General features: G+C 33.3%; 4 protein-coding genes across 9 annotated transcripts; all 4 read left to right on the top strand.

Moving 5' to 3' along the window:
* The first annotated feature begins 2,037 nt into the window (after positions 1-2,037).
* LOC123884944 (agmatine deiminase) lies at positions 2,038-6,294 on the top strand. 3 transcript variants are annotated; one of them, XM_045934169.1, is made up of 11 exons: positions 2,038-2,192; positions 2,313-2,429; positions 2,504-2,617; positions 2,707-2,796; positions 3,066-3,150; positions 3,275-3,330; positions 3,414-3,492; positions 3,760-3,894; positions 4,231-4,463; positions 5,225-5,383; positions 5,884-6,294. In XM_045934169.1, exons 2-11 carry the CDS (start codon positions 2,343-2,345, stop codon positions 5,965-5,967), a joined length of 1,122 nt encoding a protein of 373 aa, XP_045790125.1. In that variant the 5' UTR covers positions 2,038-2,192; positions 2,313-2,342; the 3' UTR covers positions 5,968-6,294. The 3 variants fall into 3 exon arrangements, with proteins under 3 accessions (XP_045790125.1, XP_045790127.1, XP_045790128.1); XM_045934171.1 differs by having other exon boundaries at positions 2,040-2,153; XM_045934172.1 differs by having other exon boundaries at positions 2,040-2,187.
* A 1,684-nt stretch (positions 6,295-7,978) lies between these two features.
* LOC123884582 (serine/threonine-protein kinase 16) lies at positions 7,979-11,699 on the top strand. Its single transcript, XM_045933707.1, has 6 exons — positions 7,979-8,452; positions 8,883-9,025; positions 9,131-9,274; positions 9,619-9,804; positions 10,201-10,325; positions 11,147-11,699. The coding sequence occupies exons 1-6, from the start codon at positions 8,248-8,250 to the stop codon at positions 11,370-11,372; spliced, it is 1,029 nt and encodes a 342-aa protein (XP_045789663.1). The 5' UTR covers positions 7,979-8,247; the 3' UTR covers positions 11,373-11,699.
* Positions 11,700-16,572: 4,873 nt separating this feature from the next.
* Positions 16,573-18,465, top strand: LOC123885269 (protein SOB FIVE-LIKE 3). Of its 3 annotated transcripts, XM_045934546.1 has the most exons (3): positions 16,573-16,814; positions 17,144-17,166; positions 17,774-18,465. In XM_045934546.1, the coding sequence occupies exons 2-3, from the start codon at positions 17,159-17,161 to the stop codon at positions 18,231-18,233; spliced, it is 468 nt and encodes a 155-aa protein (XP_045790502.1). In that variant the 5' UTR covers positions 16,573-16,814; positions 17,144-17,158; the 3' UTR covers positions 18,234-18,465. The 3 variants fall into 3 exon arrangements, 2 of the variants coding, with proteins under 2 accessions (XP_045790502.1, XP_045790503.1); XR_006801118.1 differs by lacking the exons at positions 17,144-17,166; positions 17,774-18,465 and adding an exon at positions 16,948-17,129; XM_045934547.1 differs by lacking the exon at positions 17,144-17,166.
* Positions 18,466-20,452: 1,987 nt separating this feature from the next.
* Positions 20,453-27,565, top strand: LOC123884520 (serine protease SPPA, chloroplastic-like). 2 transcript variants are annotated; one of them, XM_045933629.1, is made up of 13 exons: positions 20,453-20,954; positions 21,045-21,228; positions 21,842-21,979; positions 22,302-22,472; positions 22,557-22,660; positions 23,570-23,637; positions 24,073-24,239; positions 24,900-24,969; positions 25,291-25,445; positions 25,952-26,057; positions 26,750-26,837; positions 26,927-27,070; positions 27,159-27,565. In XM_045933629.1, the coding sequence occupies exons 1-13, from the start codon at positions 20,628-20,630 to the stop codon at positions 27,387-27,389; spliced, it is 1,953 nt and encodes a 650-aa protein (XP_045789585.1). In that variant the 5' UTR covers positions 20,453-20,627; the 3' UTR covers positions 27,390-27,565. The 2 variants fall into 2 exon arrangements, with proteins under 2 accessions (XP_045789585.1, XP_045789586.1); XM_045933630.1 differs by lacking the exon at positions 20,453-20,954 and having other exon boundaries at positions 21,098-21,228; positions 21,826-21,979.
* The last annotated feature ends 64 nt before the right edge of the window (positions 27,566-27,629 follow it).

Below are 27,629 nucleotides of genomic sequence, written 5' to 3'. Positions count from 1 at the left end.
CATGCATCTAGAGAGTTTAGGTCGCATTGCATACATTGTGTCCTTAAATACTCTTATGTGTATAATTGTTAATTTCGCATTGTGTTGTTCTATCCCTTTGATGATATTCTGATAGTGTGTCTCCTTATATGATTGATGACGAGTTATCCGTCCACTTTTTTGAAAATAAATAATGAGAGACTCTTTAAGCATTTTATTTAAAAAAACTTTTTATTCAAAAAAATTAAACAATGCAATTTTCAATGTGTTGATTTTAGGCATTTCCATCAAAATTCTATAAAACACTTTCTATTTAAGGTCTTAAAGAGTGCCGGGGGCACTCGTTAGCATTTTCCATAAATAATATATATATATTTTTAAAATCTTTTTGATTGGTGAAGTATTTTGTTATTATTTGTGACATTTTTCTTATGGTAAGTATGATTCAATTTAGATAAGGAAGTTGACCCTTATATTTAACATTTTAGATATCGAAGAAGATGTTTGTTTGATGGTTTGACCGGAAGAGTGTCCGGGATAAAATGGATTTTTGTAAATTGAGAATTTTATATGTAACGAATAGTCCGTTAAAACATCCATTTTATTTTAATTATTTTGGTAAATAATTTTTTTAAAATAATTTCTTTATTAAAAGTTCGGGCCGTTACGAGAAGTATAAGAATGACTTTGCAGCAATTCGCCGAAAAACAGGGACATTGTGGTTTTTTTCTTTTTAGGGATATTTTAAAGAGAAAAAAAAATCTTTAATTTGTAATTTTTAGTGAACCATATTTTAAAGGATTCTCATAGGAGAGAATCTACTCCCACATGGGTGGAGTATCCATCACCACTGTACCTGTACCATATGCAGGACCCATCACCTTAAAGGGGTATCTATCAATACTTTATTATGCAGGACCGATCATGTGAAGTACTCTGTGCTGAAGTAATCTCAATTATCTATTGCTAGTAGACATCTCCTATTGATGGGAAATGGATTGGGTATGGTCGCTACGATGCCGTCAATGTATCATAGCTGTTTGATTAACAATAAATGATTCAGATTATTTAGACGTTTTAAAATATAAAAAAATTCATCTTCAAATAGAAATCGTTCCATCTCGATCAAACGATCTTAATATAATACTGCATGTGCAGTCGTGAGTGTTGATTGCATCCAATCCAAGTTCTTATTGATGAGAGAAAACATGAAGTACTTCGTGCAGACCCATCATATGAAATAAAATATAGGGTCATGCTAACTAGTGCCTCCGGGGCACTAGTTAAGGAACTAAAAAGGGAAAGAAAAGAAAAAATTAACATTGAAAAAACAAAAATTTAAACTTTTAAGATGTTGACTTCACAAGTTTCAAGATAATAATACTATCTTTAGTTACCTTAACCAGTGCCCCGGGGGCACCAGTTAGCATTTTCCTAAAATATATATATCTGAAATTTTTGGAATGATGTCATATTTGCGAGAGGAACTATTTATGTCGAATCTTTGATGGATAAGGTGAAATTTTCATCGTGAAAGTGGTTTTTAGGTAAAAACTCTGATGAAACTTTCTATTTTGGTGTAGTGGTTGTTTGCTTATTTCTCATTGTAATGCAACATTTGTTTGATTAAATTAATAGATCAACTTTGGTAAACTAGTGATTTATATGGTGACTAAGTTCTTCAATGATGCAGATTCGAATGCATAAGCATACCAGTTATCTTAATTTTATCACATTATTTATAGTCATGAACATGAGGTTATTTACGAGATCATGTTTTTCATTTTTTTTAATCTGGTTCGGAGGTCAGTTCTGACATCAAGTGATTCCAACTCCTCCCGATCACAGTTGCGGGGGATCGAACCGCGGTCATCCCTACCAAGTTTAGCGTTAATCATCACTGAACCAACTAACGATCGGTATCATGTTTTTCATTTTAGCGGCCTTGAATAAACATCATTTTATTTTAATAAAAAAATGAAATAATTTAAATAATACAACCTGTCGCTATTTTTGAGATTCGTTTTATAAATTATTGGAACGAGTGAAAAAGAATATTTGATTCCAAATTTCCAATAGTGGCAGTAGGCAAGTTGCACGGAACCCAATAATTCGATTCCGTTGGTCAAAAGCTGCAACCAAAACCCAAACCAAACCTGCATACACTTTACGCAGTTCAGCATCCGTATCCGCATCTTGTTCTGTTCTGTTCTGTAATTAATTTAACTTTAATATTTTCATGCATATTATCAGTACATATTTATGTTTATTTATTTATCTATTTATGTCATCTTCATTTCATTTACCCTGAAAAATCAATTCTCATAAAACAGAGCAAAAATTGAAGCGAGAATATTGCAAAGATGAATCTACAAAACACACCTTCCTCTCATGGCTTTCACATGCCTGCAGAATGGGAACCTCACTCCCAGTGTTGGATCGGTTGGCCCGTAAGTATAATTATACATACTTCTTCTTCACACACACTCTTTTCTTTTTCCTTATGCTTCTTGTTGCGTGACAGGAACGCGCCGATAATTGGCGTGACGCTGCTGTTCATGCTCAACGTGTGTTTGCTAGAGTGGCTTCTGCGATCTCCAAATTCGAGAGAGTAACCATTTGTGCTAGTGCTGCTCAAGTAGGTTAAACTTGTTATTATTGATTTATGTTTGCTGTCATGAGAATTTTGTTCTGATTATGTGATTTTGGTTTGGTTTATGATTTTAGTGGGAGAATGCACGGAATCAGTTACCGGATCATGTTAGAGTCGTTGAGATTAGTACTAATGATTCTTGGTTTCGTGATATTGGACCTACCGTGAGTTTTTTCTGATCATTTTGTCTCTATGAAGCACTGACACAAACATCAGACACGACACGAACACTGACATGTCGATGACATAATTCAGTATAATTGTAAGTGTCGGTGTCGGCGTGTCCGATACCGGGACATACCTAATCTGAGGAGTGTCCGTTCTTTGAAGAGTTTCGATGTGTTTGGATTTATAAACATTCAATGCAAGATTGTGGTTTTTATTGTTTTACAATGGTTTTCTTGTTCTCCATTTTTTTTATTTGTTTTAACAGTTTGTTGTGAGAAGAGAAACATCGAAATCGGATGATGCGGATCATAAAATTGCTGGAATTGATTGGACCTTTAATAGTTGGGGAGGTGAGTGCAAAGAGTTTTTGACATTTAGATATTGAAAGAAAAAAACTGTGTGATTATTCATTGAATTGATTACTGTTTCTTGGTTGTTGGTTCTTCAACTAATGGAATTTTATAAAAAATTTAGGTTTAGAAGATGGATGTTACAATGATTGGAGTCTGGACACATTTGTCGCTAAGAAGGTTAGGCTGGTTTGTATTTTAGTTATGTTCTAGCTGTGATAGTTAGTTACCTGATTTTGATACTACCACCGTATGTTTGCTAGATTTTGGAACTTGAGAGGATTCCTAGATTTTCGCATTCTATGGTGCTTGAAGGTGGAAGCATTCATGTGGATGGAGAAGGTAAGAGTTAATGCAGTGATTTGATTTCATGATTAAACATCACTTAAATGTAGTTTCAGTGCAAATTTATTCATAAACGAGGATAAGTTGTAGTTAGGCAGGATTATTTTCTTATATTTTCATAATGAAGTTTACTCCATTACCTTCATTTCAATCTGTTCTGAGATCAGATCATATATGCTTATACCGATTTAAACTTGGATCTGCTTATTGCTTTTGAAATATATATGTTTTGCTGTTTACATCAGCAATTTTTTCTTCCTTCAGGAACATGTCTTACAACTGAAGAGTGTCTGTTGAACAAGAACAGGAACCCACATTTGAGTAAGAACCAAATAGAGGATGAACTTAAGGCATATCTTGGAGTCACGAAGGTTATATGGTTGCCTCGTGGATTATATGGTATATAAACTTGATGGTGATCTTTTAGATTAAGAATCTTCCTATGAATTGATAGTATTTGCTTGGGATATTTAATATGGTTTTTTTAATCAATTTATGTAGACCATTTATCATGATTTTATAGATTTGTTTTGGGTAAGAAGAATTTCGATGTCTTATTCACACATGAAACCTAACTGAAGTAGTAGACTTTAAGAGTAGAGGCCTATCCGCATTGTTGAAAATGACTGTCAATTTCCTCACATTTAAAGAATTTCCCAACCTGGGATGTTAGACACTTCTACAGAGACTATATATTCCCTATGTTGTTATTAAGGAGTATGTTGTTTTATACAGGAGATGATGATACAAACGGTCATATTGATAACATGTGCTGTTTTGTGAGGCCTGGTGTGGTTCTTTTGTCATGGACTGATGATAAAACTGATCCTCAGTATGAAAGATCTGAAGAAGCATATTCTTTACTTTCAAGTGTAACTGATGCTAAGGGTAGAAAAATTGAAGTCATTAAACTCCATGTTCCCGATCCACTATACATGACGGAGAAAGAGGCTGCTGGAGTTTTTCAGGTAAACATCCAATTTTTTGTTTCTTTTTCCAGTTAAACTTAAGATGTCATATTTGATTTTGAGGTTTAAGGTGTCATATTTGAGGTCACAGTTGTAGAAGTTTAAGATGTCATATTTTATTTGAAGTTTCATTTCTGTGGCAAGACAGTTTTATATTTTACAAATCGCGAGCCTTATATTTTGGTTAATACCAAGTTTAATTGTTTGTTGTCAAGATGACGTGAAACATATATCGTTGGATTGGATACCACATGGAAAACTATATAGGTAAATATAAGAATTTGTTGGTGTCCACGTGAAAGGATTCATATGAGATCCATTGCGTCCTCTCACTGTTTTGTTCTCAACTTAATCTAAATGTTAGTAACACTGTAAAAGGAATCAGAAATTGAATTTAGGTTATATTTAGATCCTGAGTGTAAGTACTTTGGGCAATTTATGCTGGGCATTGCAATCTTCGTAATGCAGTTAGTAAGCAGTCATCTAATTGTTTTGGATGACAATTTCAAGCTTCAATTTCTGCTTTCAAAGAACAAAATGAGAACAAGTCGAATATTGCCAATACTTCAGTAGTTGTAATCAAGTAGAATTTAAATTAGGATATTCTAATAATGATTATCCTACAATTCGTTATATGAAAAATAATATACTGAACTTGGAGCAAGATTGATACCTGGTATGGTTAAGAATGAATATCACTGTTTATTACACTTCTGAGTGATAAATTATTCATGCAACTACACAAATTCTATGTTTGTCAGGATAATGAGGCCAAACCAAGACTTCCCGGAACAAGGCTTGCTGCTTCATATGTAAACTTTTACATTGCAAACAGTGCTATCATTGCTCCACAATTTGGAGATAAAAAGTGGGATGATGAAGCTATCCGAGTTCTGTCTAAAGCCTTCCCTGATCATGAAGTAAGTAATTTTTTTGTGTAGACAGTTGGCTGTTGAAATACTCTTTCAGTTGAAATTCTTCGATATGGTAATCTTTCAAAGCCATGTATTGTTGCACTAACCACTGCATTTAGTGTAGATTAACGAAAAGAATTAGTTATATTTCCGAGTGACGGAGTTTGTGGCCGAAGATCTGTGGCTCAATTCATTAGTATTTGTTCTAAAGATAGCTTAGAGCTAATGCTATCAATCACCGTGATTAGTTTTTGCATTGATTCTTTATAAAACAAACCTTGTTTCTTATTCAACCTAATCATCATATGAATAACTGATGCATCGGACATTAAATCCACAAAAATTGGCAAATATGGCAGGGCTGCAAAGCTAATAGTTATATTCTAGAATTAAACTGTATCTTTACTCAGTATTTCACAAGTAGTTTATGAACTGTAACATTTAGGTATCATTTTTGAGTTGTTTTGGATACTGAATGACATTTTATAATGTTTGCTGGTTCCTAGGTTGTGGGAATTGAAGGTTCCAGGGAGATTGTTTTGTCGGGTGGAAATATACATTGCATCACTCAGCAACAACCAGCCATTTAGGGGCACTATCTGATAGAGGATTATATCCTTGTTAATTAAATAATTCAGATATTAGTAAGATGTAGTAATTACATGGTTAAAAATCTTAGATTGTTAGTTTGGTAGGATTAGTATCCTATCAATTGATGCTTTCATTGATTTGTATTGTATTGAGATTTGGATCCTCTATAGCAACAATTCTTTCGACTTCTACACACTTAAATCTCAACGGTTGGATTTCTCTAGTGGCAGTTGAGAAATTAAATTATATTTTTTTTGATGAGTGTGTTTCAAAATAGAAAGTGTAGCTCTAGTAAGTGAAATTACATATATTTATTTCAACTTCAATTTTTTATAATTTTTTTCTTTGTAGTGCTAGTAAGTGTAGCTCTCAGTGAAGAGCCATTATGGTGAATGTTCATAACTAAACTTTATAAAGCTACTTCATCTTTTTCTGTTTCTCCATGCCAATTTTCAAATTATATGCAGGCTAACTTGTCTATCTCTATCTAACATGCTTTTCTTCTGGACAAAGCAATCAAGAGTTGAAGAGAGATCTTTTTGCCACCCTACCACCTTCTCGCGCGCTCTACTAGTTTTATATTTTACTCGTTCGCTATTTAAGTAGCACACGTGTAAAGGAGGGTGTTTTTATAACGTCTGCTACTTAGCGGACATAGAGTATTTTGTAGGACGTGCGAGAAAATTGATAGGGTGGAGAAAGAAAATCTCGAGTTGAAAGTGTATGAAAACGTAGGTTATTCGGGTTATTTTGTCTCCCCTAATTAAAATTGGGATGTTGCGTTTTGCAACCTACTTGTTATTTATATATCTTACTTTTTATAATGACTAACTTGCTATTCACTTGACTTACAATATTGGGTAAAACTTAAGTAAGTTGGCACAGTGTGATTAAAATAAGATACACAAAAATCAACAAATGCATTAAACATTAATTTATTTAAGCTGGAACGTGAATCAAGTAATCAACCCATGAAAAAAGAAAAAAATAGAACAAACTACTCCCTCCGTCCCAATTGGTCAAAGAAAATTTATGTATTTGGTTAAAAATTTAGACTAAATACATTAATTTTAGTTGACCAATTTTCCCTTATATTTTGAGATAGAGGGAGTATAAATTTGTAAATATGTTATTGGTGATCTCTTTCATTAATAATTTTATGAATTAAGTTGATAAAAAAAAAAACACACACACACATTCAGAAGTTGAATTTACCACTTAAAATGACTAATTAATAATAGATTTGTCTGCAATTTTAATATATTTATAGATCAATATGACACTTCGACAAACAAGAAGAAAGTAAAGATCAATATCCAAAATTACTATTCATCCTTCTTATGAGGCCATCCTTTTGTTACAAGCTGATTTGATAGGAGTTTCTACTCCTTGTTTAATTGTTTTTTTTTAAATGATAAAATTACTATCTACTAGAAACTCACTTACAAAGTGCACATAAGAGTTTAAACTTCAATCATAGTGTCTCTGTTTCTGTTTGTTAAGAAATAGCGGATAACTTATAAGCTAGTTTTTAGTTTATAACGAATAAGTTAACTGATTGAATTTGTATTGTTTGGTAAAATTAGTTGTTGGACTAGTTTATAAGTATGAAATGACATAAAAAATATATGTTTAATTAATATTTAATTTTTTTCAAGTAAAATGAGGCTAAAATTGAAAGAAAAAATGATAAGCTATAAACTCATAAGCTACTTGAAATAACATTTGAGAAATAAACTATAAGCTAGTAAAATAAACTATAAACTCTTTTTTTAAAACTGTTACCAAACTGAACTTTTAGCTATAAGCTAGCTTATTGACCTTCCCAAACAGAGCCGTCCCATCAAACAACTTTGTATTTCTATCATATGAGATAAAATTTTAATTTATGTGTAGTCTCTTTTTTGGTCCTTATACCCCTTTATATTGAATTTTTTTTATAATTTTGATTAAAAAAGAACTTAAAATCATAATTTTGATTAAAAATGAAAAAATAAAAACTCAAAAAATAAAAATAAAAATTTTGTGAAAGAGAAATGTGCACAAAAATAAAGAGTAGACAAACACAGGTGTTTGGTTGAAAATGAAGTGATCCAAGAAAGGAGCTGATTAGTAAACTCAATAAATAAATTAAAAGTAAACTTTACAATTTAGCTGAGATTCATTTCAATTCATTTCAATCAGACACAACTCATTACTCAACCGACGACGTGAAATCAGGTCACTTTATTATTTCGACACCTGATTTCAGTTCACACTTCTTTCATTCATACAACAAAATGGGTTGTTCTTTCTCTGGTTTAAACGCATTATACGACTCTGTAAACGGTGGTGGTGATGTTTGGATCAACGAGAATCGATTCCGAATCTTGAGACAACTCGGTGAAGGTGGATTCGCTTTTGTTTATCTTGTTAAAGAAGCTCCTAATGACTCTGCTACCGGTGGTCTCGCTAATAAACTCAAAGACTCTTCTCATCTTTCCGGTTCGATTCGATTCGATTATCATTATCACTTTCTTTTTTAATTCATTCAATTATCGCCTGATCTATGTGATTAGTTTACGGTTATTACTCGATCTCTTCTCACATTCAATTTAATTTACGTTTTCGTTCTCCGATCCGATCAATTTCAATTTTGATTCGTGTTTTGACGAGTTTGATTTGTTAAAATTGAGTTTGAAGTAAGTGATTTATGTTTGAATGTTTTCACTCTGAAAGCAATTTTAATATAAAACTTATAGTTTAAATTCGGTGCAAAAGCTGCTTTTTATCACTTCTAGTCAAACCAAGGTTTGGAAAGCAACTGCAATATTTTTACAGAAATCGCATTTTACAAAATGTTAATTATGATGGTTTGTATTGCAATATCAAAGACATGAATTAATTGGTCAATTGTACCGTTTCTTAACTGCAGATGATGGATCTTATGCTATGAAAAAGGTCCTCATTCAGAACAATGAGCAGCTGGAGTTGGTCAGAGAGGAGATACGCGTCTCGTCACTGTTTAGTCACCCCAATCTCCTCCCACTTCTTGATCATGCAATCATTTCTGTGAAGGTGGAGTAGTAGTAATTGCAACCAACACTTATTCCTTTTTCCGTATTGGCTCGGCATGTTTTTGTGATTTTATGTTTATGTAGAATATGTCCCTTTTGTTGGCAGCCTACCCCAGAAACATCTTGGAGCCATGAAGCATACTTGTTATTTCCAGTTCATTTGGATGGAACATTGTTAGACAATGCCAAAACAATGAAAGCCAAAAAGGAACACTATTCTACCTCAGATGTTCTTCAAATATTTCGGCAGGTAAAGAGAACAGTATTTTCATTATGCATTTTACTTGCAATTCAACATTCATTATATTTTGTTTGACACATTATAATCACTCTTGGTTGTCATAAACACATTATTGTCTGATAGGATCAATATTGCTATGTTATACTTATCATTGTCATGCACTCAATTCATGTGACATGGATTCTTTTTGCTATGAGAATCCTAGTGTAGAAGAAGAATGGATTTCTCTGGTCTGCTTATTTCATCTTTTGGTTTCTATTTGGTTGTTGACATTTTCCTTTCACTATTATTTTGACGTATTGTTCAATATAAAGACCTTTTTAAGTTTTAACCGTGTAAAATCAACTGAACAGCTTTGTGCAGGACTAAAGCACATGCACAATTTAGATCCTCCATATGCACACAATGATGTCAAACCTGGTAATGTTCTCCTAACACACATAAAAGGACAATCACCACTGGCCATACTGATGGATTTTGGCAGTGCTCGTCCTGCAAGGAGGCATATTAGCTCTAGATCAGAGGCACTCCAGTTGCAGGTGATTCTTTCTTTCTCTTTTAGAACTCCCACTTCTTGCAGAACGTTTCTTTGATACTGCACAAAAATGTTTGGTGCTTATAAATACATCACATTTTGGAATGTCTTATGATTCTTTTGCTCCATTTGTATTATGTGAATTTGTATCGCCTAATGTGATAGATGTATACATCATCAGGCTGGTAATGGATTTTGGATTTTATATTGTACACTAACTGGTCCTATATTCCATTTATAACTAAATTTCTTTGCTTAGGATTTCATTTTGGCAATGCTAGTTCTTCTAATAGTTTGTCTATTTTGCGTAGGATTTAGAAATATGAAAAAGAAATGTTTGTTTTCAGTCGTCTAGCTTGGATTTTCTGACCTGGTGCTTGCTACTTGTCTTCTTATGTAGGAATGGGCATCTGAACATTGCTCTGCTCCTTTCCGATCCCCTGAGCTGTGGGATTGCCCAAGCCATGCTGATATAGACGAGAGGACTGACGTTTGGTCACTAGGATGCACATTATATGCAATAATGTGAGGATTAATCCTTCTTCTTTTGTGATTATATTAATTTGATGTTTACATTATTTGCTAACTGTGCCTTCAAAAAACATAATAACCATATTTGGTCCTCACATGTGCAATGCATTTGATCTGAACCCTTAATGTGCATCATAGATCCTACAAATTAACGATGGATTGAAATTTAGGTTGTATATTTCAATTATCAAAGCTACTTTGTCATCATGCCCTGCCAATATTGTTTCCCATATATTTGCTATATGTTGTTTGCATGTGTCTGTGTGTGGAAGTGCTTGTCAAGTTTACCTTTACAATTTAAAAACGAACACATTTAAGAATTTATATTTATTTGTTTCTTTAGTGTAAACTAAAAAAGAAGAGAAACAAGGGGCAAGTCCTACTTAATAACCAGAGTCACTGTTTCAAATTGTGACATATTTGTGTGGTTAAAAGTTAGAGATCACATTAAATATCATTACTGATTTTGAAGTTTTAGCATTGTTAGTCACCCAACACTAAATAGTAATACAAAATAAAAACATGTTGATGCCCATGCTGTTGGATCACTATACATAGACTACTTCTTTGCTAGTCAACGTGAAATAAAATCCACTAACTGTTCCTTGAAGTTTGACTGTGTTTTCTTGAGTCTTGAGGGTTGTTCCGTTGGCACTAAACATAAATCCAATGGTTGAGGTGTGTTTTCTATTGAAACTACTTACATCAGTACAATCAAATAATTCTTTTCTGAGATTTTTTATTTAGAAATTTATCTTGGTAGCTTTAGTATGCATGTTTAATTGTTTATTAATTCAAGTGGCTGAAATTTTTAGGTATGGGGTATCTCCATTTGAATATGCACTTGGAGAGTCTGGTGGAAGCCTGCAATTGGCTATTGTAAATGCTCAGGTCAAATGGCCAGCTGGACATAAACCTTCATATCCAGATGCTCTTCATCAGTTTGTTTCGTGGATGCTTCAGCCCCAGGCTGCTATGCGGCCCAGGATAGACGATATCATTATCCATGTTGACAAATTGATTGCAAAGTTCTCTCAATGAGTTACACTGTAGGGAACAGTGTAGCATTTTCACATATCACAGTCGTTTAAAAAACTCGCGTGCAACTGTGCATTTACTGTCCAGTTATATATCGATTGATCTAAAAGCAGTCACAGTTCATCACCCCACAGAATTAACCATATCTGTATCTTTTACGTTTTTGGTGTTAGTCTAGATAGTCGGGCGTTGGATTTATTAAAAGAATTGTTTGTCATTTTCACATAATTTTGTCTCTTGTAATTTATGAAATGGCCTATCTCCCTGTGTCTTCCTCAGAATTTATGCGCATAAATGGGATATAATTATTTATTCAATGTTCTTTGTTCATATTTGGATCTCCTAGTAATTGTCTCTATATGTTCACTGATCATGTATTTTATTAGTATTGCTGCATTATCGCAGCTCTTCATATTGGTCACAGAATAAGGTTCTTAGTTACAATTTTGGATCCCCTTGACTCATGAAATGCTCAAAATCAACGTCTCTTCGATTTTTTGTGCGACTAAATCTCTTCGATTTGTTGTAACGCCAAAATAACATTATCCAATGTGCAGTCATTCATGCAGTATATACCAATGTATTCTTTTCTTTACTTCTACATTCACGTCAAATAAAATTCAGATAAAGTCGTTTCAGAAGTTTGTGAGAACAAAATTTATAAAATAAAGTAACATTTTATATGTTTAAATATAAACTAATGCACAGCCTTTCAAGAACGTAAAAAAATCTTTGAATCCTATCTCTTAAAATTAAACAAATACTAACAAGCTACATAACTATATAAGAATGCAATCAAACTCGAGCAATTACTAAGAACAAAAGAAGATATCTAAGTAACTTCGTTGAGTGAAATATCTATATTTATATTTGTATTTGTATTTATATATGAATCAGGGATCGGTTAGTCATCGTGGGTCGTCTCTATGGAATTGGAACTCCTCGGTGGCATTTCTGTATGGTGGGCTTGCACCCATTTTTATAGTTATTGGGATAGCATTGCTGAGTGTAGCTTGTTCGCGGTGTCTTAGGCCTGAAATAGATCAACTGCCGACGACAAGTACTGATTCGAACAAGTCTGGACGGGAAAGAAACACCGAAACTGATCGTGAAACAAACATTTTGGTAATCGTGGCCGGAGAAAACCACCCAACTCATTTGGCAAAGCCCAGTAGTCACCCTTAAACAATCATCTGTAACACCAAATTATGTTACAGTGATTGTCTCTTTCATATTGTTCATTTGTTTCTGTTTGTATAAAAGTAGGTGCATTTTAATTGAATGTATATATTTGGTTCATTGTTATGATTTATATATCTATGGTTCTTGATGGATGTATATAATTGCATATTGCATATATATTTCATTCATTTTTAGTCTTTTATATAAGTTCCTCTCATTGTAAATTGTCATCAAGTTTGATAATCAATGAAATTTGAGGTATTACACAGTAAAGTTATTTCTGCATACTAACATGTATGTATATTGTTCCTCAAATCTCAGAAGCAAATGTCCAAACAACAGAAGCAACACCATCCAGAGAAATAGAAAAACTTAATTGGCAAAAAAATTATGAGACCAAAATCATACACAAAATGGGAGGTTAAAAAATTGAAATTAATTCATTAAATTAAATTTATTCAATTATATATAATTGCTTGATTCAATAATAGATAAAATGTTAACATCCTTAATATAATAGATAAAATATTATCATCTTTTCCAAAAACCTGATCCTTTGAATTTAATTTCTCTTTTTGGAGGAACATTTTGAGAGTAACTCTTGTTAATCATATGCTACAGCTGAATTCCAAAATGCAATTGTAAATATTACAACAATGAATTTAATTTCACCACCAGTTTAATGTGGTTCGGGGTTAGTTCTGACATCAAGTGGTTCCAGCCCCCTCCTGATCGCAGTTGCGGGGATCGAACCGTGGTCCTCCCTACCAAGTTCAGCGCCAATCACGACTGAAATTTATTTTAAATATAGAGTATGATACCTTGAGGCTGGTTTTGATCGTTGTGACTCATACTTGAAGAACTAATGCTGTTTTTGAACTACAAAATTAGTTGATTGGAGATGAAAGATGATGAGTATGTGTGTGTATATAATGGAATATGGGCGGATCTACGGCCTGTCCAGTCCGGGCACTTGTTCATGTTCCGGTAAAATAAATTGTTATTTTAGGGGTTAGTTTAGAGTAAAATTGAGAGTTTTGTGAGTTAGTTTAGAGTAAAACTATATTTTTTTGAGATTTTTGTTTAATATTGAGATTTTGTCCAAATTTTATAAATTTTCTAAATCCGCTAAGTGGTTAGATTTAATGAATACAAAGGAATGATCTTACTTTTTGTGGAGTGGTTGAACCGGCTAAAAGTTTCCTAGTATGCAGAAAATGGTGGAATTTTAAATCCGTAAATGGATTATAATTTTTTTATGGCCATTCCTGATATGAGAGTGGTGTATGAAATAAGAAAAATAGAAAGTGAAAGATTAAAGTATCAATATAATGAATTATTCACTTGTATATAACAGTTTTTTATGTACCAAAAGAGAAAATCCTTAAAAAACTTGAAAGCTAAGTTTTTAGGGCTTTTGGGAGAGTGACTATGGTTCAAGAATAAGAGACATGAAAATGGAACACTAAGAGTAAATCATTGCTCATGTATGTGTTGAGTGTTTTCTTATGGGGAATTCAGGGAACAAACACCACGGGTCAAATGCTCGAGGACAAGAGAGAGACATTATATCTCCATCCAAAATCTTAAGACTTTAGGTTTATGAGTCACCTCTCTTTATAAATTTAACATTTTTTTCATTCATAGTCAAGGTGAGACTTAACCATTTACACTTGAAACTCAACATCTTGTGAGGTTCTCCGTATCAAAGAGGAAACTCAAAAGGTTGCGGCGGCTTATGGGTTAATGGTCTAAGGTTGAGAAACGCTTTGTAAACCCTTAGATAATGATTATCGTTGAGAGTTGAAAGAGGATAAAAAAGAGAAATTAGAGATTGTTCGGATGAAAACAAATTTTTTTAGTCACTTTTGTAACTCTCTTATGGTTAAGAGAAAGAGAAACGATAGAAATTATAATTTGCTCATGTTGAGCTCTTAAAATTAATTTCTTCTAACTCTCTTACATCTCGTGTAAAAACTCATTGATAGTGAATCAAAGAATTGTTACTCTCTCGTTCAGATGTATGTCAATTTGAGCCGAACTACGTAAACAATTTTAGAGTGTTTGTTGCTCCACTCTCTATAGACATAGGTTATACATTTATTCTAGCTAGATTGAATCTTTATTTGCTTAATATGTTGGGAGTTCGGGGAATCTCGGGATAAATATCAGGTCAAATGCTCCAAGACCACAATAGAAGGAGATGCCACATCTTCCATATCTCCAACATTATTTTCATTCATAGTCAATATAAAACTTAACCACTCTGGTTAAAAAAAAAAACTTAACCACTCAAACTTGAAACCCAACAGCTTGAAACATTTAGTTTGATTGTCTTGGTACATTGTTTCATTCTCATATCAATGTCATAAGTGCATAATGCCATAACATACGTCTCTCATCTGTGGCTTGGAGAAGCCATTGATTAAATATTTGGTAGGGGGCTGCAGGGCTGCTTGCTAACTGCCAAACTGTGATGGAAGAAGGAACTAGATCCATTAGTATAAAAAATTTCAACCAAGTGTTTCCATATGACAGAATCATGAACCATGTGATTCATTGATTTGTATATCGAGTCAAAATTATGTCATTTCAAATTCCGTAAAATCTAACTCAACTGAATGCAATATTGTTAAACCAAAAACCTCGCAGTTGTATATGTGAATTTCAATAGTGTTTGTCACTTTATCAGCATACCAACAAAAATGTCTTTTCAAACATCAACTCCTAACTTAAACCATCATAATAAAATTAAAATTTCATGTGCCAATTTAATTACTTTGCCACCTAACAGTACTTCTTGTCAATGTGTGCATCAAGGTGAGTCTCTGTGGCTCTGTCCTTATCCTTGATGCTATTACGTAGTAGAATAGAATTGAAGATAAATGTAGCTGATGCAACTTTATAGCAATCACATTGCATTTGTAGAGACATATAAAATAAAACAAACATTGCTCTTACAAACCTGTTTCAAAATTAATCCTAATGTGTACATTAAAAGTTCTTCAACCAACCAAGTTTTAGTATATTGCATTGATTCACAACCAAATTTCTTCTTCAAACCCACGTGCACCTTCATATCATCTTTTAATGTTGCACGTCATAGTAAGTAACATTTGAAGTTAAAAGAAGATGAAATGTTCACTTAAGCTTAGCTCAGTTGGTAGGGACATAACATATATTATGCATGAGTTGAAATTTGAATTCCAGACATTTCACTTATTCATCTTTAAAGTGAAATTTCTAACCATTAGACTACTAAAAAAAGAAGGACGAAACTAAATGACATAACAAATTCAAGGACTATTAAGGAACTAAATTGAACAATGTTACTTTTTGAAGGACTAAATTGTCTATTCACTCTACCTAGTAATTGTACTCCGTATAAAACAATTCCTCAATACACGATCATAAAAAATTGTATATTTCGGTTTTTATAAAATGGAAGAGATCAGTCACTCACAAGTCACAATGTGCGAGGTACAAAAATTTAAATCCTGGTCCAAGAGAAATGTCCACATTTAATGCTTACACTACCTCGAACAAATGTAAAAAACAAAAGCTAAATTGCACTTTTGACCTCATAACTTTCACAAATTTACAATTTTGGCTTCATAACTTTCATTATAGAACCTTTTGCCCTTTAACTTTAGCTCCTTTTGTAAAAGGCTAGCCTCCACTGATCTTGACAAGCAACGCACACATGGACAGTAACTCACATGTCATGTCACCATGTCTTGCCATATATGCTGACGTGACATGTGAGTCGTTATCCACGTGACAGGATAGGTTGACGTGACATGTGAATCATTGTCCACTTGTGCTATTATGAAAGTTAGTGCGCCCAAATCAGCGTGGGCCAACATTTTGCAAGATGAGCTATAGTTAGAGGATCAAAAATGCTATTATGAAAATTAGCTGATCAAAATCAAGTTTTTGTAAATTAGAATGCAATTTAGCTAAAAACAAAAACAAAAAGTGGAATCATTATTTGTCGTGTAACTCTAGCTAGGAAAAAGAAACTGTGGTATGATATATATAATAATAACTTGGTTACTCCAATCCAAGAACAACCAAGAAGTCAGCAAATTAAATTGAAGAAGCTAGCTGGCTAACAAAGAACTGAAGAAAATTAAATTAAAATTCAACAACTCCACTCTCCACCAGTTGGATTTTGCAGTTTTTCATCAGAAATGTAAAAAGGCATCTTGTTCCTTTCGAAGAGACAAAAGAATCAAAAAGTTTTTTTGTAAGCTAAATAAGGTAATGAATAAGTCCTCTTAAACTATAGGTGTTATATATATTCTCTATAGTTTTTGTATACTTCCTATATAGCCTGTGATCACCAGCCTGTTCCAATGCATTGAAATGTATCTGTCTTTCATATTTATTACAGGTGCAGAGAAATCATTAATGATGATTGCATCTTCTTTTTTCTCTTATTTGAATCACTCTTTTTGTCCTTTCGAATTCAAGCAACATACTCACTCTTCTTGTATTTATGTTTTTTGTATTTCATTTTCATTGACTGCTTCTATAGCTGTCATGCTGCTTTGTAAGTCAGAGAATTTAATGGATATTTAAATTTCCAGGTGTTGTGGTATGATATGGTATGGTGAGTGAGACTTATCCCTAAGTTATTATATGAATATATATACACATACTTTTTTATGTGTATTTGATTTTATATTGTCCATGAGTCGTACTACTTACAAAACCAACTTATAAAGTAAGAGATAACAGACACTTGTCTCAATTTTATGCGGAACTTATGTTTTTCTAATTAGTGACTTGAATTATTTAAGATTGTTATTTGTTATCTGAATTGAACATGAAGGGCTAAATGGTGCTTTCATGTTCTTAGAAGAATTGTTTGGGTACAATAAAAAAAATTCACTATTGGGTTTGGTGCGTGAATATAAATGGTGGGTAGTCTGATAGCGGAAACCTAATAACATGTGACCCAACCAATCTTGGAGAGACTCAGATATCATCTTAGAATTGGGAGTTGAGCCTAACTTAACTCCACAAAATCAGATTGTAAGGTGAGGATTGTCCTTGCTTATAAACAGATATTCATGTCATGGATGTGGGACTTCTTAATAGGTCGGAAGAAAGCAGACACTTGTTGTTTTTTCCTATTTAAGAGAGAGATATACTGTTTCCTTTCTTCTACCTTCTTTTTTGTTAACTATTTTTCTTCTTCTTGTTGTTGGCTTTAGGATGAAACCATCCAAAATCATTGGAAGTGAAGAGGAATGTCAAAGTAGTGAATCTGGATGGACCATGTACATTGGATCCCACATAGAAGATGATGATGGAGACATTGATAGTGGAGAATATGAAGAAACTACTCATCAAGCTTATCCAGAAGATGATGAAAGTGATGATTCTATGGTTTCTGATGCTTCTTCTGGGCCAAGTCATCAACATGGGAATACTATTGGCAAAGGAATCAACTATGGCTTAACAGGTTTCAAGCAAGTGGTGGTTGAAGTTGAAGAAAATCAATATGATGATGATGAAAACAAGTATTGCTTAGAGAAGAAAGCAAATAAAACTGTGGAAAAGCAAAAGGAAGAAAAAAAAGTGGAAAACAAAGAGATGAAATTTGTGGATGGTGATAATAGTAAAGGCAAGTCTTCAATTCAAGGTGGTGGCAAGGTGAGAAAAAGGAAATAGCTTGATAATTTTTAGTAGGAATCGAACTCGGTATCCTGAGATTTACAACACTCACACACTGCGCATCAACCACTTGCGCCAAATGCTAGACCCCGGTGATATGTACTTCTCTGTTTAATTAGCAGTTAGTTAGTTTGTTAGTACTAATTTTAGGCTTTATTTCAACTAAATAACAGCTTCAATTACTGTGTTGTACTGATTTGTGTTTATGGATTTGTTGTTAAGTATGAAATGATGAAATTTGAATCAAGAAATGAAAATTCACGGCCATAAACTAATTGCTCATGTTTGATCAATTTAATCGGTAAGATAAGAGGCTAAGAGGAATTTCTTTGCAAATTACTCCCTCGTCCAAAATATAAAGGAAAATTGGTCGAACAAAATTGATGTATTTAGTCTAAATTTTTAACCAAATACATCAATTTTTTTGGACAAATTTTCCCTTATATTTTGGGATGGAGGGAGTAACATTTAGGAGTTTCTGTCTCTATTTTTCTACAGTATATTGATTAGATTTTGATATCTTTTATCTACTTATGTGCTAAAAAAAATTCTAATTTGTTTTTGGGGTGTAAGTAACAGAATTTAATGACACGTCTAATTTCTACCATTTTTTCCCTTCTAAATGTGCATGAGATGAGAGCACATTTATACTGGTTTTTATGAGTTTTGTGATTTCTTTAAATACTCATGCTTTTGCATGAATTAACATAGCTAGATTTAGCTTTGTAAAACAAAGCATAGCTAGATTTTTGTGGAACAAAATCCAAAATATGGGAGTTTGAAGTCTTACATTGTTTGAAGAATCGAAGGTTGAACAGTATAAAAGTAAGAGAATCTATTAAATTAATGTCTCAAAGTTTTGAGTGGAGATGTAGTGTCTCTTTTAGTTATGTGATTGTTTTTGGCAAGTTGTATAAAAGTTAATAGTCTCAAAAGGCGGGATGTCTAGGAGTGTGGCTTCAACACCCCCCACTTGAGGGGAAGCAATGAATGAAACGAATCACTTGCACAAGAGATTGTTGCAAATGAGAGTTGAAAGTCTCACATTATTTGAAAAAGTGAAGACCGAATCACAAATAAGTGAAGGAATGTCTTAAAATTTTGAATAAAAATAATGTGTCTATCTATCCAATATGAATAATTTTACACAAGACACAACATATTTTGCAAACAAAAAAAGCATAGCTACAATATCCTCATATGTATAGGAAACATACAAATGTCGATAGTTGATGAATTAAACGACAGTTTATTTAGCAGGCCAATCTAAACATGAAAGTGGTGAATTTGTGAATAAAGAAAAAATAATTTGACTATTTATTTATTTATTTTATTAAATAGTTTAGTAGCTAAAATTTCACATTTTAAAATAGATATATTAGAATTTAAACTTCAACCCTACATGTTAGATATAATGTCTCAGTCAAATAAGTTTTTAATTAACCTATTGAATAAAATGGCAAATACTCCCCTGAAATTTCAAAATTTGTCAAATACCCCCTTAAAATTTGGAAATATGCAAATACTCCCTGAAATTGTAAACATCAATCAAATTGTCTCTTACTCCGTTTACTGCGTCTATTTTGATGGGAAAAATATGGATGAGGCAAGAATTGATAGAGTATGATGTTGGTGATTGGTGTTTCTTGTCTTGTTATGAATCTGATGACTCATATTGGTCTATTGGGTGGTTAGAACCTCTTGGTTTTGATTTTGAAAGCAATGATAATGATGATGATGATTCTGGTTATGATAGTTTTGCTGTTTTGGTTCCTTGTTATTCATCTGGTTGCAAGAAGGTTGAAGCTTCAAACAATGTACTTTTGAATGCTCAAAATAGACGGAGCAAACGAAGCAGAGGGCAATTTGATTGGTGTTTTACAATTCTAGAGAATATTTGCCTATTTCTAAATTTTATGAGAGTCTTTAACGAATTTTAAAATTTCAAGAGCTATCTGATATTTTTTATTTTTTTGGTACATTGGGTTATCTGACATTTTACTCTTTTAACTTATGAAAAATGTTAACATATACACTAAAGACACATGTTAAGAATACAAATGTAGTAAATATTCTCTTATAACTTGTGCATTATATTTTTTAAACATTAAATTTTTTTATATTATTAAATACAAATTTCTACTTTTAGATACTTAAAGTGTGCACGAAGACGAGGTTTAACTTATTTATCTAAAAATAGAATAGAATAGTCTAGCACGAAACAACGACGTGGCGGGAACATGGACCAATTGTTACGTTTGCCGCACACAGAGAGTGTTTCACAGTCTCACTCTCTTCTTCTTCTTCTTCTTCTTCTTCTTATTTTACCGCACAGAGAGAGTTTTTTTCATTTTTTTGCAGCACTTGTGATTAAGCGGTAAAATAACTGAAATGTCACTGACCCGCACCGCAATTCACCGTTTCCGTTACATCTACCGCACAATATCACCACCACAACCATCTCCTATTTCCGATCGCTTTCTCTCTCATCATCCAATTCCAAAACCCTTCCAATTCCACTTCTCTTTTTACTCCTCCTCCTCCTCCCTTAAACAAGAATCTGTCAATGGCGGTGATGACGTTTATCCCACCGGTGACTTCAATTTTGTGCCCGTCACCGGCTTCAATAAATTCGCCGTCAAGCTCAAGACGCTAATAGCTTTACCCTGGGAGCGTATTCAACACGGAAGCGTCTTGAAAATCATTTTGCGCGGCCAGGTTTTCGGTTTTCCCTTCTCCCTCGCTTTGATTAGTTTTTCATTTTAGTTATTATTTTATTTATTTTTTGGATTTGGCATTTCTATGTAGATATCAGATCAGCTGAATAGTAGATTCTCTAGGGTATTGTCTCTGCCCCGAATTTGTGATAATTTGTTGAAAGCAGCTTATGATCCTCGCATTTCCGCTGTATATCTTCATATTGATATTTTAAATTGCGGTTGGGGTAAAATCGACGAAATTCGAAGACAAGTCTTAAATTTCAGAAAATCAGGTACATGCCACCATCACAACTCAATTTTGTGTTAATCTATCTTACCTATGTATGAGAAAATATTAACAATTTGAGATTATATTTGCTATTGAACTGTTTTACATATGTCATCTGTTATTACTTGTTTATGCTGTTAAAAATTTTGGGTTAATGAAAATTCTATCTTTTACAATCTTATGTAGTATTAGGGTCTAATGGAAATGTGTCACGTCTAAGGCTCTGTTTGGCAAAGTGAAACCACTAGCTTATAGGATATAAACTCGTATGATCAAAGTAGAGCTGTTTTGTAATAATCTTTTCTTTACCAAACAGAACCTAAGAAGGTGTAATGCTTTGCAAATTTATTTTCTAGTATTTCCTTTTGCAGCAATTCAAGAGACTAACATTATCTATGCTAATTATTAGTGACATGCATGATTATGTTGCCTAATTACGTAATTTTTTCTTTAAATAGAGCATTGTTGTTTGTGATTTTTCTGTTAAGTTTTCATGCCCGTGAGTACATATTGATATGGTGATATATAAATTTACTCTTTAAATCCTCTAATGCTTTGACACACAGTACTGATCTTTGTTACTTATGAAAGACCTTGATAGTTGATGATGCTTGTAGGAAAATTTGTTGTGGCTTATGTCCCTTCATGTCGAGAAAAAGAATATTACATTGCTTGTGCATGTGAAGAAATATATGTCCCTCCTAGTGCTTATTTTTCTTTGTTTGGATTGACCGTTCAAGCAGGATTTGTCAGAGGTACGCTGATTCTACTTTTCATTGCATCTTTTGAAACAAAGTTTGACTTTTAGTAATGGTGGCATGACTCCCTACTAAATTTATTAACCTTTTGCAATGTTAGTTGCTGAAATGAAATCATAATGCTTAATGTATTAGCTCATACTTTTTACTTTTTCTTCTGGAAACACTTTTTTTAATATTGGGAAATTTGCTGTTAAAGGGCTTAAATTTTTCTTCCATTCATCTTGTCGGTGCATATAGGGAAATTTGTTCCCTTTTAAATTTAAATATGGTGATGTTTATACTTAAGCCTAATTAATACTCAGGTTAATTCTTTCAGGTGTGTTAGACAATCTTGGAATTGAACCACAAGTTGAAAAATTTGGCAAATATAAAAGTGCAGGAGAACAACTAACCCGTAAAACCATGTCCGAAGATAATCGCGAGATGCTGACTACATTACTGGATAATATCTATTCAAATTGGCTAGACAAAGTCTCTTCTGCTAGAGGTGCATTTGCATTTGAAGTTCTCTTTGTATTTTAAATAAATAAATTGATTAATTGACTTCTGGGCTTCTGCAAATTCTATACAGGAAAGAAAAGAGAAGACATTGAGAACTTCATAAATGAAGGTGTCTATCAAGTTGACAGACTGAAAGAAGAGGGTTTCATATCAAGCATACTCTATGATGACGAGGTACACGAGTCAGCTTGATTACTTGCATGTGTCAAGGTAGCAGTTGTCAGCTTGATTAATATAATCATATCGAGAGAGTAAGACAGAATTTCATGTTGTGGGTGGGTTGGTCGGCTGGCGCCACAACCCGCATAAAGAAATATACGGAAAATAAAAATTAAAAAATACAAATAGTTTTTCTAAATGACGAGCCTGTAAGATGGCCCTCCCACTCCGCCTTCAATCTTGTGGTTGGTGGGATAAAGTATCATAGTCCACTCTTAAAAATGATGGGTTATGTGGGCCGATCCAGCGGGTCCAGTCCACTTCGCCATTGCTACTTGTCATGATAGCATTGGAGAAGAGACATATAATAAGAAACCAATGACTGAAAAAATGGTAATGTAATGGGAATGCTACTAGAGTAATAGGTTACATTTTTTCTAAACAGATGTTGGCAACTCAGGTCTGGCAGTGTTGAATCAGAGGGGAATAGTCATGCTGAAGCATTTTTATACAAAGCAAAAAACCCCAAAGAACTTAAAAGTTTAACTTTGAGCAATAAATTGAGAATTACCTGGGACGAAAATGAGGAAGCCAGTGATCACTAGAAGGTGCGTATCAATGGTCCACTAGTTGAATGGGAAGATGTGTTGGGTGAATTATAAAAGACAATTATAATCCCTATTTATAGCACGAGACTCTTAATCCTAATTATATATGGAAAACCCGAAAAGTATCCTAAGAGATCACCTAAGATACTCTAAAATTGTCTGACTTAAATATTAATTTTGGAAGTTATTTTGTATATTCTCTGATAGAGCCCACTCCTTCCTATGTATAGATAATTAATACTGGCTATTTAAATGTTTTGGAGGATACATTTAAAAGGGGGCTAAAACTAAAGAATGAGAAACATATGTTTTGCAGGTTATGACTAGGTTGAAGGAGAGACTTCAGGTGAACACCAACAAAAATCTGCCTATAGTTGATTTCAGGTATAGAGTTCGAACTTTGTATTGTATTATGCATATCTTCAGCATAGATAAAGGTTTACTTAAAAAAATGTCTATAAATCCTTTTTTTTTGTGTTAGTTTTATTTTCTTGTTCAGAAGAAGTCTACAATAGTTTTTAATGACTGCGATAATTTTCATATCAAAGAACTTAAATATAATTCTTCTCACTAATAACAAGAACTGTTAATACTTAGAAATGGTTAATAATGTAAGTGGTTTCTCTTTTTCAAAATTATTGTATTGGTATGTACATTTTATTTATTTCTAGACTTAATATAGGGCTGTTCTAATTATCAAATATAACTTACTATGGTTTCTCCTTTCCAAATAAACTTATTTTAGATGCATTTATTATAGAGTAAATATGCCAAATAACTCATTAAGCATAAGTAGATAGTTCCTTTCATCAAATACAGAAAATACTCTGGAGTTAGAAAATGGACTGTTGGAATATCAGGTGGTAAAGAACTGATAGCCGTCATCCGAGCCTCAGGGACCATCCGTCGTGTTGAGAGTCCATTAAGTGCCCCCAGCAAAGGTATCATCGGAGAAAAGTTCATTGAGAAGATTCGTAGGGTCAGAGGTACACTTTTGATCATATAAACTGCAACATCTTTAAATTTTAAAGCACATAATAATCGAACTAGCGAAGTGCTGTGATGCTACTTACATTGATTATGGCAGTTTTCATTAATGCAGCATCATAGTTATCTTTGTTTAGAGTTGTATTATTTGCTATAACATGATTGTAACAAATATAAAAGGAATTGGATCGTACTCGTACGTACAAAAGAAACTGCAAGAACAAGCTTAGCCCTTAGGGATGACACCTCTATAAGTTTTTACTACTAAAACTGGGACTTTTTAAGTATGGCTTCCTTCCCAAAAGTGTGAGGTATAAATTTGACAGAGATCAATCTGCTAGTGGAAATGAGAGAAAATATATGAACATTTATATATTACTAAAAAGATTTTCATCCTTAAGTTCCAGGACATAAGCAGTTGGATCAATTATGTTTGTTTGTTTGTTTATACAACTTATGTATTAAATAGCAACATACTACTAATCTATTTTCCTATCTTACCATAGCACAAGGATAACATCGGTCTTCACAGTTTTTATATGACGCTGGTTTCTGAACCTGAAATTTGTTTACGTAGTTATTATACATTTTTTTAGCCCATCATATTCGCATCATTGTTTATGTCTCCTGGTCACACTGAGCCATCATTTTCTTCTCAGAATCAAATAAATTCAAGGCTGCTATTATCCGAATTGATAGTCCAGGGGGTGATGCTCTTGCTTCTGATCTGTAAGTTTTGGTACATTCCTCTCTGTTCAAAATGCAATCATTTTTAATGAGACATGCAAGAAATGGTTGGTTGGATCCATATAGCAATGATCTTTACCATGGCAATAAAACTTCACGAGGACCTGAACTACATTGATTTTCCTAATAACTTTTTTGAGGTGCTACCTTTAGATTTCAGATAGTTGTGTTAACATATAACCTTATGGTCTAGGTAAATTTGAAGTACTTCTGTGATCTGTCATTGAATCGTGATGCCAATTGCTAACTATTTTGGAAAGTTTGCATGCTTAGCTGATAAAGTTTTAATATCATGGTCTACAGAATGTGGAGAGAAATCAGGCTTCTGGCTGCGTCAAAACCTGTCATTGCTTCAATGTCTGATTTGGCAGCAAGTGGAGGATACTACATGGCAATGGGAGCAGGAGTTATTGTTGCAGAAAGTCTTACCTTAACTGGTTCAATTGGAGTTGTCGCAGGTGAACCTTGGTCTTTCAGTAAGAGAAAGGAGATGGCTATGCATGAATGACAATTTATTAGAAACTAATAACAAATTTATTCTGAAACATTAGCCAACATACACATGCTGCCATATTTAAAATATAGACAAGATCATCCATGTGCTAGATCTTAAATGGTATATTGATAGTTATGACTCAATTTAAGAAACTCTTATTGGGCCAGGAACTAAGCTAAAATCAGTATTTTTTTTACTCCCTTGCCTGAGATAGTTGCGTAAGATATCCCTGGGGTCTTGTAGCTATATTACTATTTTTACCGAGCTTTATGTCAAATACATTTTGAACTTGCTTTAAAAAATATATAGCAGTTTGAAATATCATTTGAATGGTAACCATATGCCACCAAATGGAAAATGTAGCGGGAAAAAAGCATTCAATTGAGATCTGAAATAATGAGGGAAGACACGGTAACATCATGAACAGTCAGAGTTCTATTAATTTTATGACATAATTTACTTTTGTAGGAAAGTTTAACCTTGGAAAACTTTATGAGAAGATTGGTTTCAACAAAGAAATTATATCAAGGGGTAAATATGCTGAGCTCCTTGCAGCTGAACAGCGTTCTTTTAGGTAATAGAATTTGTTCATTTATTCATAAAGATATTAGTAGATAATGTTAATGTGCATTGTGACATGTGATATCCTACTGTCGAACACTTTCTGTTGAGAAGGGAAAACTTAATGCTTTAAGTCTTAACCTTCTCCACTCTCCAGTCTTAATTCTTCTAATTAGCTGATAGTGTAGTGCCATTTTAACTGCAATATTTGAATCCAGTTAAAATCATTTAATCCCATTCTTGGTTTATAGCTCTTGTTCTTTGAATTCTTTTATTAGGAATCAAGTAGTTGAGTATGACAACAGTTGATGAAATCTAGTGTAGATTCCACATGCATTCAGTTAGTACTGATAGCAATTATAGGTGCCCTTTTCAGGATCCTTGGAAACAATCTCAAGATAATTCCTAAAAGTTGGAGCAGAAACAGAGCAAAAACTTTGGGATGCAAATTGTTTGAATGTATAATTATGATTACTCTGCTTTACATCTAACTGAAATTGGTTGAATGTATAATTATGATTACTCTGATCTGTGGCTTGCAGTATAGGAATATAATTTTACTATTGCCGGTGGTGACTTTTATCCATGTTTTATATAGCCTGTTTGTCAGTAGTGCTGGCCTCTCTCTGATTTATGCTTTAATTTTCTACTTTTGATTGATTCATGGGTTGGTGCCTTTCTCTGGTTACTCTCTCTCTGGTATAGGCCACATGAAGCAGAGCTATTTGCCAAATCTGCACAGAATATTTATAAACAATTTCGAGATAAGGCGGCTTTTTCCAGATCAATGACTGTATGTTTCAAATTTAAGAAAAAGCTATTCTCCATGCTTTCTGTTTTTCCGCATACATTTAATAGTTGCAGCTACTATCCTATCACTAGGTAGACAAGATGGAAGAGGTCGCACAAGGAAGGGTTTGGACTGGTACGGATGCAGCATCTCATGGTTTGGTTGATGCTATCGGTGGGCTATCCCGTGCTATTGCTATAGCAAAATTGAAGGCCAATATACCTCAAGACAGACAGGTTGGTTTGAGAACACCTTCATTTTGATGATGTTTGATTATTTGATAATTTCATGATTCATTTGATAATTGTGCTTGATCTATGCCAGGTTACTGTTGTGGAGCTCTCAAGACCTAGTCCTTCTCTACCAGAGATTTTAAGCGGTCTAGGTAATTCTCTAGTTGGAGTGGACCAAACACTTAAGGAATTATTACATGACTTGACATTTTCCGACGGAGTTCAGGCACGGATGGATGGAATCATGTTTCAGAAACTGGAAGGATATCCATCTGCCAACCCCATTTTGGCATTGATGAAAGATTACCTCAGTTCTATGTAGGGAGAGGCAGAGATTTTTTTCATTGTTGTTGCATAATAATAGAAGATCTACATGGAATAGAAATTTTCTTCGATTTTAAATTGTATAGTAGCAGATCTACGTGAAATCCACTGAAAAATCTAATTCCTGTATCTATTGAGTAGAAATGGGAACCATGTGGTTATAATGTTGAGAGATTTTATTCTAAAGACAAATCAGAAATGCTCCTCTACACAAATAATATAGTTCTACGAAATACAT

Source organism: Trifolium pratense, linkage group LG5, assembly GCF_020283565.1.
Source record: "Trifolium pratense cultivar HEN17-A07 linkage group LG5, ARS_RC_1.1, whole genome shotgun sequence".
NCBI classification, from domain to species: domain Eukaryota; kingdom Viridiplantae; phylum Streptophyta; class Magnoliopsida; order Fabales; family Fabaceae; genus Trifolium; species Trifolium pratense.
This window is presented reverse-complemented; position numbering and strand designations above follow the sequence as displayed.

Excerpts from the sequence above, each read along its gene's own strand:
- LOC123884520 (XM_045933629.1), top strand. The coding sequence starts at position 20,628 with ATGTCACTGACCCGCACCGCAATTCACCGTTTCCGTTACATCTACCGC. Across the intron at positions 24,970-25,290 it reads GATGCTCTTGCTTCTGATCT|AATGTGGAGAGAAATCAGGC; the intron begins GTAAGTTTTGGT and ends CATGGTCTACAG. Across the intron at positions 26,058-26,749 it reads GCTGAACAGCGTTCTTTTAG|GCCACATGAAGCAGAGCTAT; the intron begins GTAATAGAATTT and ends TCTCTGGTATAG.
- LOC123884582 (XM_045933707.1), top strand. The coding sequence starts at position 8,248 with ATGGGTTGTTCTTTCTCTGGTTTAAACGCATTATACGACTCTGTAAAC. Across the intron at positions 8,453-8,882 it reads AGACTCTTCTCATCTTTCCG|ATGATGGATCTTATGCTATG; the intron begins GTTCGATTCGAT and ends TCTTAACTGCAG. Across the intron at positions 9,805-10,200 it reads CAGAGGCACTCCAGTTGCAG|GAATGGGCATCTGAACATTG; the intron begins GTGATTCTTTCT and ends CTTCTTATGTAG.
- LOC123884944 (XM_045934169.1), top strand. The coding sequence starts at position 2,343 with ATGAATCTACAAAACACACCTTCCTCTCATGGCTTTCACATGCCTGCA. Across the intron at positions 2,430-2,503 it reads AGTGTTGGATCGGTTGGCCC|GAACGCGCCGATAATTGGCG; the intron begins GTAAGTATAATT and ends GTTGCGTGACAG. Across the intron at positions 3,895-4,230 it reads GTTGCCTCGTGGATTATATG|GAGATGATGATACAAACGGT; the intron begins GTATATAAACTT and ends TGTTTTATACAG.